Source organism: Fukomys damarensis, unplaced genomic scaffold (genome assembly GCF_012274545.1).
Source record: "Fukomys damarensis isolate Sample0158 unplaced genomic scaffold, DMR_v1.0_HiC HiC_scaffold_5, whole genome shotgun sequence".
Lineage (NCBI taxonomy): Eukaryota > Metazoa > Chordata > Mammalia > Rodentia > Bathyergidae > Fukomys > Fukomys damarensis.
The window spans coordinates 84,328,963-84,339,651 of record NW_022900917.1 but is presented as its reverse complement, the minus strand read 5'-3'; the positions used below and the strand labels follow the sequence as shown (position 1 = coordinate 84,339,651).

The following is a 10,689-nucleotide window of genomic DNA, read 5'->3' as shown; positions in this document are numbered from 1 at the left end:
AAAAAAAAAAAAAAAAAAAAAAAAAAAAGCAGCTGTGAGGTAGCCTGAGCCCTAGGCCCTCCCTCTAGGTGCCTGCCCTTACCACATAGGCCCTGGCTCTTGGGAAGCCATTCCTGTTGTTGCTTTCCTCTTCATACCACATTAGTGACCTCAGAAAGGCTGGGCTGCTCCGTGGGCTTGGGGTTGCGAGAGCCATCTGATATGGTACTTCTAAAACTAAGTAACAAGCATTGGCCAGGCCTTGGCAGACTCCCTGTCTACAAGGCACCAGTCAGAATCAGTCAGTATTTTAGGCTTTGCCACCACACTCTTCTCTGATGTATAGTTTTCATTTTACAATCCTTTAAAGGTATTAAAACCCTTCCTCCTACAAAGCCAGTTCATATGTGGCTTGTATTTGCTATCCTGGTCTAAGCAACCCCTCCAGTCCCATTCCCTCACTAATCCTGCTTCCAGGCTCTGGCAAAGGGAAGCACTACCACTGGCATCAACACTGTTTACATGGTATCTTCCTGGGTGGCCAGGCTGAGGACAAAGCCTAGAGAGACATCCACTGGCTCATCACTGCCTCAGCCTAAGGACCTGCCCAATGAGCCATCTAATTGCCCAGATGGGCACCCAGGGGGAGCAGGAGCCAGCATGCAGGGAGGTCCAGCCGGCACCCACTGTGGGTTTGGGGAGCCCAACTAGCTGAAGGCAGGAGCCAGCTGGCTACCTCAGTCCTCCTGGCATATTGACTCAGAGGGCACAGCAGGAATCCTGCACCACCCCACCCTCAAGCAGAGCCAGACTCAAGGGCCAGTGTGTTGTGTTCACATAGGGAAGGGGTGGAGCTGTGCCCTGATGGAGGCAGCAGTGATGAGCAGAGTGTTGGGGACTCCAAGAGGGCTTGGCCAGGTAGGTCAGTGGGGAGAGGGTATGAGGCTTAGCTCAGGGTACAGAGGAATGTGGACAGGACTTTATGCTGGGCTTTGGCCTGATGTGACCCCCACCTCTTTCTTCTGTAGGCCGATTGGACCCTGCCAGCAACTGCAGCCGCTCCTTAGCCAGGTTCGTCCCCAGGGATTGGGCATGGGGGTGCTCCCTGTTCATCCTCGGGCTCACGTACCTTTTCCTGTCTGCAGCCGGGCTGTTCAGCGCAGCCTGGCCATCATCCGGCAGGCTAGGCAGAAAAAGGAGAAGAAAAAGGAGTACTGTATGTACTACAACCGCTTTGGAAGGTGTAACCGCGGCGAGCACTGCCCATACATCCATGACCCTGAGAAGGTTGCTGTGTGCACCAGGTGCCCCACCCAGCCTTGCTGCATGATTTTTAGGGGGTGAGGGAGGGGCTGACCCTATCCTAACAGCCTTCCTCACGTCCTTGTGTCCTGGACTTCAGGTTTGTCCGGGGCACGTGCAAGAAGACAGATGGGACCTGCCCCTTCTCCCACAACGTATCCAAGGATAAGGTGAGTGTCATCTGGCCATCAGTCTCCCTTCTCCAGATACTTTCGGTTTTCCTTGGGCTAGAGGTGGGAGCACCTGCCTCCTATGTCCCCTGCCTCTCACACCTCTCTCTACCTTTGTGTCTGGGCAGAGCCGTAGTGGCCTCGAACCACAGCTGGTAGCAGTACCACATGAGGGATCTCCCTTTTCTATTCCCCTAGTACCCATCCTTGAGAGACCCAGCTTCTTTATATCCCAACCATATGCATAGGGAGAAGCAGCCCCACAGGTACTCCTGGGCACAGGGGTGAGGCCTCAGCTACCTCCTCAAGCCAGGGCATGGACAAGAGTATGCTTCGTATGGAGGCCAAAGGTCTCCCAGGCAGAGTGGACAGGGCAGTTGGGAGGTGAGCCCTGGAGGGAAGGGCTGAGAATGTTGAGGGCTGGGCTCAGTGCTGGCTGTAGCGCACAGAACCTGGAGTCCTGGGGTCCTCACCCCATAGCCAAGGCTGGCTTACTAGCCCCCATGAATGTGGCCTGATTCAATTGAGGGGAAGGGCCTGCATGAGGGAGGTGGTGTGGGCAAGGCCCACTGCTGCTCTGACAGCTTTTCCCCTTGAGGAGCTTGGAGAGAATCAGCATTTTTCTCCCTAATCGAGCTTCGAAACTCTGTCGTGAGCAATTTGGAAATTCACGTCGAGTTTCGGGTTCATTAAGCGCCAGCTCCAAAGCCGGTGCACACTCCAAGCTGTCTGATATGTGGGCCCGCACCAGCGCCCTGAATTAATGTTATTGTTATTTGTGTGGACGTGGTAGGGTGCAAACAAGGTTAATTGAAATGAGAATGCAGTTTCCTCTTGGTAACGGCCCCACTCTGACAGCCAGGAGGAGCTCCGTTTGGTGTAAGAGTTGGCTTTATTATCCCTTTTTATTAGAGCTAATTTGGGCTCTATATCAAAAACCACATTAAGGGAATTGTCTACAGCCGCACTACCGCCAGCCCCAAACAGGGGCCCCCGGACCCTCTCCCCTCTGCGGCTGCAGTTAAAAGACAATTAAAAATAAACTCTTGCTCAGTAAATCACCCTTTGTTTCTTTGATTTCTCCCTCTTTTCCTCTCAGCTTTAGGACTCCTCTGTGGCCTCTCCTCCCTCAGCCTCAGACAGGGTCCTTCCTCTCCCTTCCCCCACTTCACTCCAAAGAAGTGACTCTTTACAGCCTCTTGGTTCTAGGACCCTGGAAGGCTCATCCCGCCTGCTGTTGGCCTTCAATACTGAGCAGCCCCCAGCTGGTGGGGAACCATAGTGTGGCCACCTGGAACCGGAGAGGCTGGATTCTGACACAAGACACAGCAGGAGGGGACCCCAGGGGAGACCTCCTGCAGGCTATGTGTTGACTCATGCTGTGCCAGGACAGTGACAATGCCCCACTTCCCAGGCAGCCCAGGAAGGAGAAGGGGCTAGCCTGCTGGAGAAACAGGGAGATAAGTCACCTGGAAAATGTAGAGACCAATCCTCCCACACATGCGCTGCCTCTACTTCTTTCCTTTTCCTGGTGCTCTGGCCCAGTGCCTACTTCTTAGGCCTCAGTTTTGTTTAGCTTGGGGGTGGGGGTGTTGGGTCTCTTCCCTGTGCTGGCCCAGAAGGTGATAACAAGTGGTGACTACAGCCCCTGTCACCTGCCTCTGTGCTCTAAATGAAAGGGGCATCAAGCTGCTGGGCCATGCACCTGCCCCTTCCTGTCAGTAGCAGCAAGGGTGGATCACACACTACCCAGGCCCTTAGGTCTCCCCAGGCCCTTCCTGCTGACCCTGTAGTCAGTGCCAGACCTGACCTGCTCCAAGGCACATGCATGAGGTAACTACAGACCCCTTGGCTGGGTGTCCAGCCCCAAGGTAAATCATACACCCTGGACCCATGGCCTCAGGGCTCTAAGCAGCTGCCTCTCCTCAGCTTTCAGCCCATACACTAGGCAGGCTCAGAGAAGGTGAGGCATCCAGACACTGCCCACCTGGGTCCAAGCCCCTACTACTGGCCATTCAGCTGTAGTGTCCTTATCTGGGCAGAGTGAGGGCAGATGTGCTGGTCACCTGGATGTGTAGCAGCTCTTGCCCCTCAGCTTCTGCTGGCCAACACAGTGTGTTTATTTGTTGAGAGGGCTTTAGTGAAGGTCTCCAGGCAGGGTCTTTGGGGCCCTGGATGGGTCCTTTGAGTCCTGGTGTTTCTACTTGTAGAGTGGTATGAACACTGGAGTAAGGTCCACTCTCCTCACTGTTACTCTCCCTCCCTCTCACAGATGCCTGTGTGCTCCTACTTCCTGAAGGGAATTTGCAACAACAGCAACTGCCCCTACAGCCATGTGTATGTGTCCCGCAAGGCTGAGGTCTGCAGCGACTTCCTCAAAGGCTACTGTCCTCTGGGTGCCAAGGTGAGGGGCTGTGAGTGGGCAGGTGTACATGGGTAACTTGAGCTACCTACAACCTGGTCTTATTCAACACTCCCCAGCATCTTCTGGGGTGGTCTTCTTGCTCTTCCATGGCCCTGACGTAATCACTGTCATTACATCCACCTCACAGGTAATATAAAGGTCTAGCAACTTGCCCGGTGTCACACAATACAAGGGCAGGATGGAGTTTGAACCAAGGGAAAATGAACCTGAGAGGACCTATGTCTCTCAGAGCAGCAAGGGGTACAGTGTGGGGACGGCTGTGGTGGCTGGGCCAGCAACATCCCCAGGAGACTGCTGTGCAGTGAAAGGGACATCGCAGATCTTGGGAGTCACAGGGCTGTTGATGGGTGTGGAGCCAGTGGCTTCCCTGGGATTTCAGGTGGTGAGCATAAGGCCCACTCCCACTTACCCGGGAGAGAGGAGTTAGACCAAGGCCAGGGGTGTCCTATGCAGCAGCTAGAGCCCACAGGAAGTACATGGGGCCAGATATGGTGTGAGGGTTCCAACAAGAGGGTTGCCCTGTGTTTGAGGTGCAGCTGACTTGCCTTCTTGTCCCACACACCATCTTGAACCTGTTGGCCAGGTGCTGCTGTGGGAAGTTCCCCACAGCTGAGCAAGCATCCTTTCCCTTGTGACTGTCCTCTTAATGGGGGCCACTCCCTGCAGAACTCTCTTCCTACAGTCCCCTACACCTGTGCTTCTGACCTGCGGCATGTCCCTAGGATGAGGGTGGGCCTGAGCTGGGTGCCCCAAAGGGGCTCTGTGATGTGATCACTGACACCCTGAAAGGGCGCTGTGACACATATCTTGGGGGGTCCTTAATCTGCAAAGTCTTGGAAAGGTTGGCCCTGCCTTAGGCCTGCAGACCAGAGGGGCAATCCCCAGTGAAGCTGAGGTCCCAGGCATACCAGCCCCTCTGTCTCTGGCTTCACACTGTAAGGAACACCTGGAAGTAGTGCTATACCCTCTGTGCACACAACCCTCTATATTTGGTCCCCCTTTTACCCTGCCTCCTCTCTTATTCCACCCACCTCCCAGTGTAGCCCTGGCGCCCTCTTCCGGGGCGCACACTGAGGCAGAGGGTGACAGGAGCCAGCCCTGACTCTCTTGTTGCACTGCCATTGGCTGCTGGAAATATGGGCCTAACAGAGCTGGCGGTCACCTTGAAGGGCACCAGGCTTGGCAGAAAAGCCTCTCCTGGAGGTGGGCCTGGTTGGGCAGCTCCAGACCCTGGCCCAGGTAGGGGCAGGAGCCCATGGAGGGCATAGATGATTATTGTAAAATATTCCAATTTAAATGAAAATATCAAAGCGATATTTAAGTCCTGCTTCTATTAGTGGAAGTGCTTACTGTGTCCCTTTCCACGTGTCAGTGCTGCGTCGCTGCTACATGATGGATAGCAGCTTGTAATTATATATGAGGAAAGCGCTGAGCCGGCCAGATCCAGCGGGAGGGGAGGCAGCAGCCTGGGCCTGTGAGGGTTAATTTTATTCTCTAAATAATATAAAAAATGCTGAGTCGTCACCTTGTGCCTGAAGTAGAAGTCCTCAAATGGGCCCCAGAGAGTTTATAATATTCCACTGAATCAAGTGAAATTGTTAACCTTGCTTCATAAAGCCATGGCTTGTTAAAGAGGTGTATTCCCTTTTCTTTTGAATAATTTAGGCTGGGAGTAAATCTACACGCCTTCCCGTTCTGGGGGCCATGAGGCTGTTCCAGGCCTTGTAGCTCAGAGGTCAGCCTCTGCCAAATGGCCAGCTATCCTGTCCTGAGCCCCCTGGTCTTCAGGTCAGATTGGAGGCATGTGTGTCTTCTAAGTTACAGTAGCAGGTGGCAGGTGTGGCACCCCGTGTTTTCCTACTAGCAGTTAAGTACCAGGTCTCCTCCATCACTTGGTGGATGTGACACCAGCTATGCCTCTCCATGATTCCTTCCCAATTATATGTCTTTTGTGGGAGATTCCCAGAGCCTCCGGAGAATCCTACCTATGCCTGCTGGTCTTGACAGCACTTGATGTTTCTGGTGTGCTGGATTCTTCCATCTCTGCAACCTGGTGCCCATGTGCAGGAGGGCTCTCATCACCCCTCTCCTTCACCACTGAGTGTCCCAGTGCATTGAGGCCTGTTTTATTGTTACTGTCACTGTTTATCTTACATTCACATTGCACGGAATTGGCCTCCAAGAAGCCCTTCGGGCTGCCCTTGTCTCTTGTGCCTGCCTCCAACATGTATGTAGTGCTTTTCTGCTTTCTGACCCCACAGAAAACTCCAGCTCTGGAAATAGCCACCTGCCCAAGGAGCTTGGGGTAGGGCTATTCCTCCTGGGCACATTTAAAATTTGTTCAGTAGCTTGGCATGGTGCCATATGCCTGTAATCCCAATACTTCAGAGGCTGAGGCAGGAGGATTTATTTAAATTGGAGGCTACATGGTGAGTTTAAGGCCAGCTTGGACTACATAGTGAGACTTTGTCTCAAAAAACCCAAAAAATAAAACTATGTGCTCAGTATAGCAGTGTCCCTGCAGCCTGCAGCCAGTGCCTAGAGCTGTGGGGGGGTCTGTAAGCAAGCATGTGCCTCATGAGTTGGGTTACACATGTATGCGTGTGTTTCGGAGCTCAGGCCCTGTCCTGAGGTGGCCTGGGCTTAGTGTTAGGTTTCAGCTCCTGGCAGTTGCTGAGTCACAGGGCCTCCCTGCCCTTGCCCTCTTGGCTGGCCACAGACTCCCTCCCCAAACCCTCTGCACAGCTGCTTCCTGGTTTCCCTGCCCATCACCAAGCATCACCTTCACCAGTGCTGTCCATCACTGGGCCGAACTTATTCTGGGGCATAGTCCATCCATTGTCCCCTTGTTTTGCATGCTGTGGATCTGTTGAGGGCCTGTGCCCATCTGTGGTCACTGAGCGCCCCCACCGCTGCCTCCACTGACGTCACTAGCCATGAGGCGGCACTGTGCACCTGCTGATCCTGCTGCCTGGGTGAGTCAGGCCACCCTTAGCTTCAGTTTCCTTCCTTGTATTTTTTATTTTGGATTTTTGTTTTGTTTTTTGGGGTGTCTTTTGAGACAGGGTCTTGCTATGTAGTTCAGGCTAGGTTTGAGTGTACTCACTATGTGGCCCAGGCTGTCCTTGAACTCATGGAGATCCTCTGTCTCAACTTCACAAGTGCTGGGATTACAGGCTGTTTTTTTTTTTTTTTTTTTTTTTGGTACGGGAGATTGAGTTTGTAGGCTTTTTTTTTTTTTAATTGAGACAGTGTCTCACTGTGTAGCCAAGGCTGACCTTGACTCAACGGCAGTCTTGCCCTGGACTCCTGGGTGCTGGGATTACAAGATTAGGTGCAGCACAATTAATCTATATAAAGTTGGGGTGATAGCTCTGGCTGCCTCAGGAGACTATGAGATCAGTAGGGGTGGTAGCTCAAAGGCTGTTGTTTACTCGTGGGTCAGGGGAAACCCCACCTAGTGTCTTCCTGTTGCAAGTCTTTCTAGGTTGCTCTAACCTGTCTATTTTTTCCATCATTGCAGTGGTCCCTGAAGAAATGATAAACAGATTTTTTGAGTTATAATTTGCATATCATATAATCCACCCATTTAAGTGTACAGTTCAAAGGTTTCATCCATACTGCTTTTGGGAGACAGGGCTAGTGTTTGAACCTGGGGCCTCATGCATGCTAGCAAGTGCTACACCCCAGCCCCTACATTATTTGTTTTTTGGAATTTTTTTTTTTTATACCAGGGATCGAACTCAACACTTTGTGCTTTTGAGGCAGGTGTGGTGCTGCTGAGCTAAATCTCTGGCCCTACATTATTAGTTTCTTAGAAATTATGATATAGTACATTTGAAGTCTACCATTTTAATCATTTTTAGTGTAATTTTATCTTTTTCCTTTGTGATATGGGGAATTGCATTCAGGAGCTTCACACTGAGCTACATCCCCAGCCCTTTTATTTTGAGATTGGGTTACGTTGAATCACTAAATTGCGCAAGCTGGGCTTAAAGTTATTATCCTCCTGCCTTGGCTTCCTGGAACGCTGGAGTTATAGTGTGCATCATCATACCTAGCTCATTTTAACCAATTTTAAGTGGACAGTTCAGTGGTTTTAACTACATTCACAATATGTGCAACCATTGCCACTGTCAAATATTTCCATAACTTTTTCATTACCCCAGACAAAAGCATTCTAAACCCATTAAGTAATAACTTCTTTTCTCCCTTGGCAGCCTAATTTTAGGCATTTCTCCCCGCCGCCAGTACCAGGGATTGAACTCAGGACCTTGTGCTTGCAAGGCAGGCACAGCACCGCTGAGTGATATCTCCAGCCCTTATCAATGGGATCATACAACATTTGTTCATGTCTGGCTTCTTTCACTTAGCATCATGTTTTCAAGGTTCATGCATATTGTAGCATGTGTCAGAACTTCATTCCTTTTCATGGCTGAATGATATTCTATTGCATGTATACGTACATTTTGTCCTACAGGTTTTTCATACCTTTTGACTACTATCAACATTGTATTGAACATATAGGTATCTGCTTTTTACTTTTATGGTATAAACCCTGTATTGGAATTGTGGGACCATATTATAATCCTGTATTTAGCTTTTTTTTTTGGTACCGGGGATCAAACTCAGGACCGCACACTTGTGAAGCTGAAGCAGGTGGCAGAACCACTGAGCTAAATCCCCGGCCCATGATGTGATTCTTTTTAAATATATAAAAGCATGTTATCTGCAATTAGGGATAATTTTACTTTCTCTCTCTCTCTTTTTTTGGGGGGGTATTGGGGATTGAACTGGGGCCCTTGTGCTTGCAAGGCAAGTGGCCATCGCCATTTTAATTTGGATGCCTTTTTTTTTCCTGCTTTATTGTTCGGGTCAGAACTTGTCGGTATTATGTTGTATAGAAATGGCAAAAGTATCATGTAAAGGTACAAGATCCCGGGCCCAGGATTTAGCTCAGCAGTTCGGTGGCCTGCCTTGCAAGCGCAAGGACCAGAGTTCAATCCCCAGTACCAAAAAAAAAAAAAAAAAAAAAATTTTTTTAAAAAAAGGTACAAGATCCCAATAATGAATGTAACTGTACTGTATACCTAAAATGTACCAGTAAACTCAATAAGAAAAAAAAAAATGGCAAAAGTATCTTGTTCTCATCACAGGAAAAGCTTGCATTTTCATCACTGAACAAGACATTAACTTTTTGGCCTCTCTTGTATGCTGTTTATCACATTAATGATGTTCCCTTTGTTCCATTATTGGGCGTTTTTGTTACAAAATAGTGACTTTTGTCAAGATTTTTTCCACACTGATTGAGACAATATTGTCTTTTTTTCCCCCATTAATTTTATTGGTACATTTTAAGTATACAATACAGTTACATTCATTGTTGGGATTTTGTGCATTTACATGATGTATCTTGGTTCTTATTTTTTCCCCATTCCCCTGCCCTCCTTTCACCCCCTCCACCCTTCCCTATTTACAAAGACTGTTTCCATTTTTCCTTTTCTCATACAATACTGTCTTTTTTTCCCCTTCCGTTTAGGTGGTCAGTTAATGACATTGACCACATTGAAACAATCAGAACCACACTGGTGTATGTATGGTAAGCCATCCTTGCATGCTAAGAATAAATCTCACTTGGCCATGATATAGAATCCATTTAATATGCTATGGAATTTGGTTTTCAAGTATGTTGAGATTTTTGCATTAATAATTCATAAAGGATATCATCCTATAGTTCTCTTTTCTTATATTGACTTTCTGTGGTTTTGGTATCAAAGTAATGCTGGCCTTATAGAATGAGTTAGGAAAATATTCCCTCCTCTTCATTTTTTGGAAAGAGTTTGAGAAGAATTTGTGCAGATTCTTCTTTACATGATTTAGAACTCACCAGTGAAGCCCCTGGTCTTGGATTTTTCTTTCTTAGGAAGCTTTTGCTTACTGACTCCATCTCCAGGTCTGTTCAGCCTGGTTATTTGAGTCAGTTTTGGTAGATTGTGGTGTATTTGTAGAAAGTTCCCCATTTCATCTGAGTTGTCAAATTTATGTATATGGAATAGTTGAAGTATTTCCCAGTTATTCTTTTGATGTCTGCAGGATCTGTAGTGATCTTCCTTTCATTCTTGGTATTAGAAATTTGTGATTTCTTTCTTCATTTTATATTTTGCTAGAGGTTTATCAATTTCATTGATCTTTTCAAAGAACCAGCTCTTTGTTTTATTGATTTTTCTCTTATTGATTTCATTGCTTTCTGCTCTTATTATCATTTATTTGAGATTATTTTGACTTAATTTTGCTTGTTTTCTTCTCTCTTGGTTTTTCAGGTGGGGAGCTTAGGTTTCTGTTTGAATTTTTTCCTTTTTTCTAATGTATTTATTTAGTTGTATCCCACAAATCTTGAGGGAGTGTTTCCATTCAGTTCTGGCTTATTGACTGATTGATTGGTACTGGGGATTGAATTCAGGACCCTGCGCTTGCAAGGCAGGCAGAGGCACCACTGAGCTAAGTCCCCGGCCCCCAGTTCTGGTTTTTTATTTCCTTTCAGATTTCCTTTTTGACCTGTGGACTATTTTGAAGTGTGTTATTTAGTTTGCAAATGGTTAAAGATTTTTCCTGTTAACTTTCTGTCCTTGATTTCTGGTTTGATCTCATCATGGTAAAGAATATACATTGGCTGGGCATTGGTGGCGCATGCCTGTAATCCCAGCACTCAGGAGGCTGAGGCAGGCGGATCTCTGTGAGTTCAAGACCAGCCTGGGCTACATAGTGAGTTCCAGGTCAGTCTCAACTACATAGTGAGACCCTGTCTCAAAAAAA

General features: G+C 48.3%; 1 protein-coding gene across 2 annotated transcripts in view; it reads left to right on the top strand.

Annotated features, from left to right (window-relative positions):
- The window catches only part of Zc3h3 (zinc finger CCCH-type containing 3), an 89,290-nt gene that overhangs the window by 63,773 nt on the left and 14,828 nt on the right, over positions 1-10,689 (top strand). For both annotated transcript variants that reach the window (XM_010639255.3, XM_010639256.3), the window contains exons 6-9: positions 1,008-1,050; positions 1,125-1,283; positions 1,382-1,451; positions 3,724-3,855. In XM_010639255.3, coding sequence (XP_010637557.1) covers positions 1,008-1,050; positions 1,125-1,283; positions 1,382-1,451; positions 3,724-3,855 — 404 coding nt within the window. The remainder of the gene's footprint in view (positions 1-1,007; positions 1,051-1,124; positions 1,284-1,381; positions 1,452-3,723; positions 3,856-10,689) is intronic.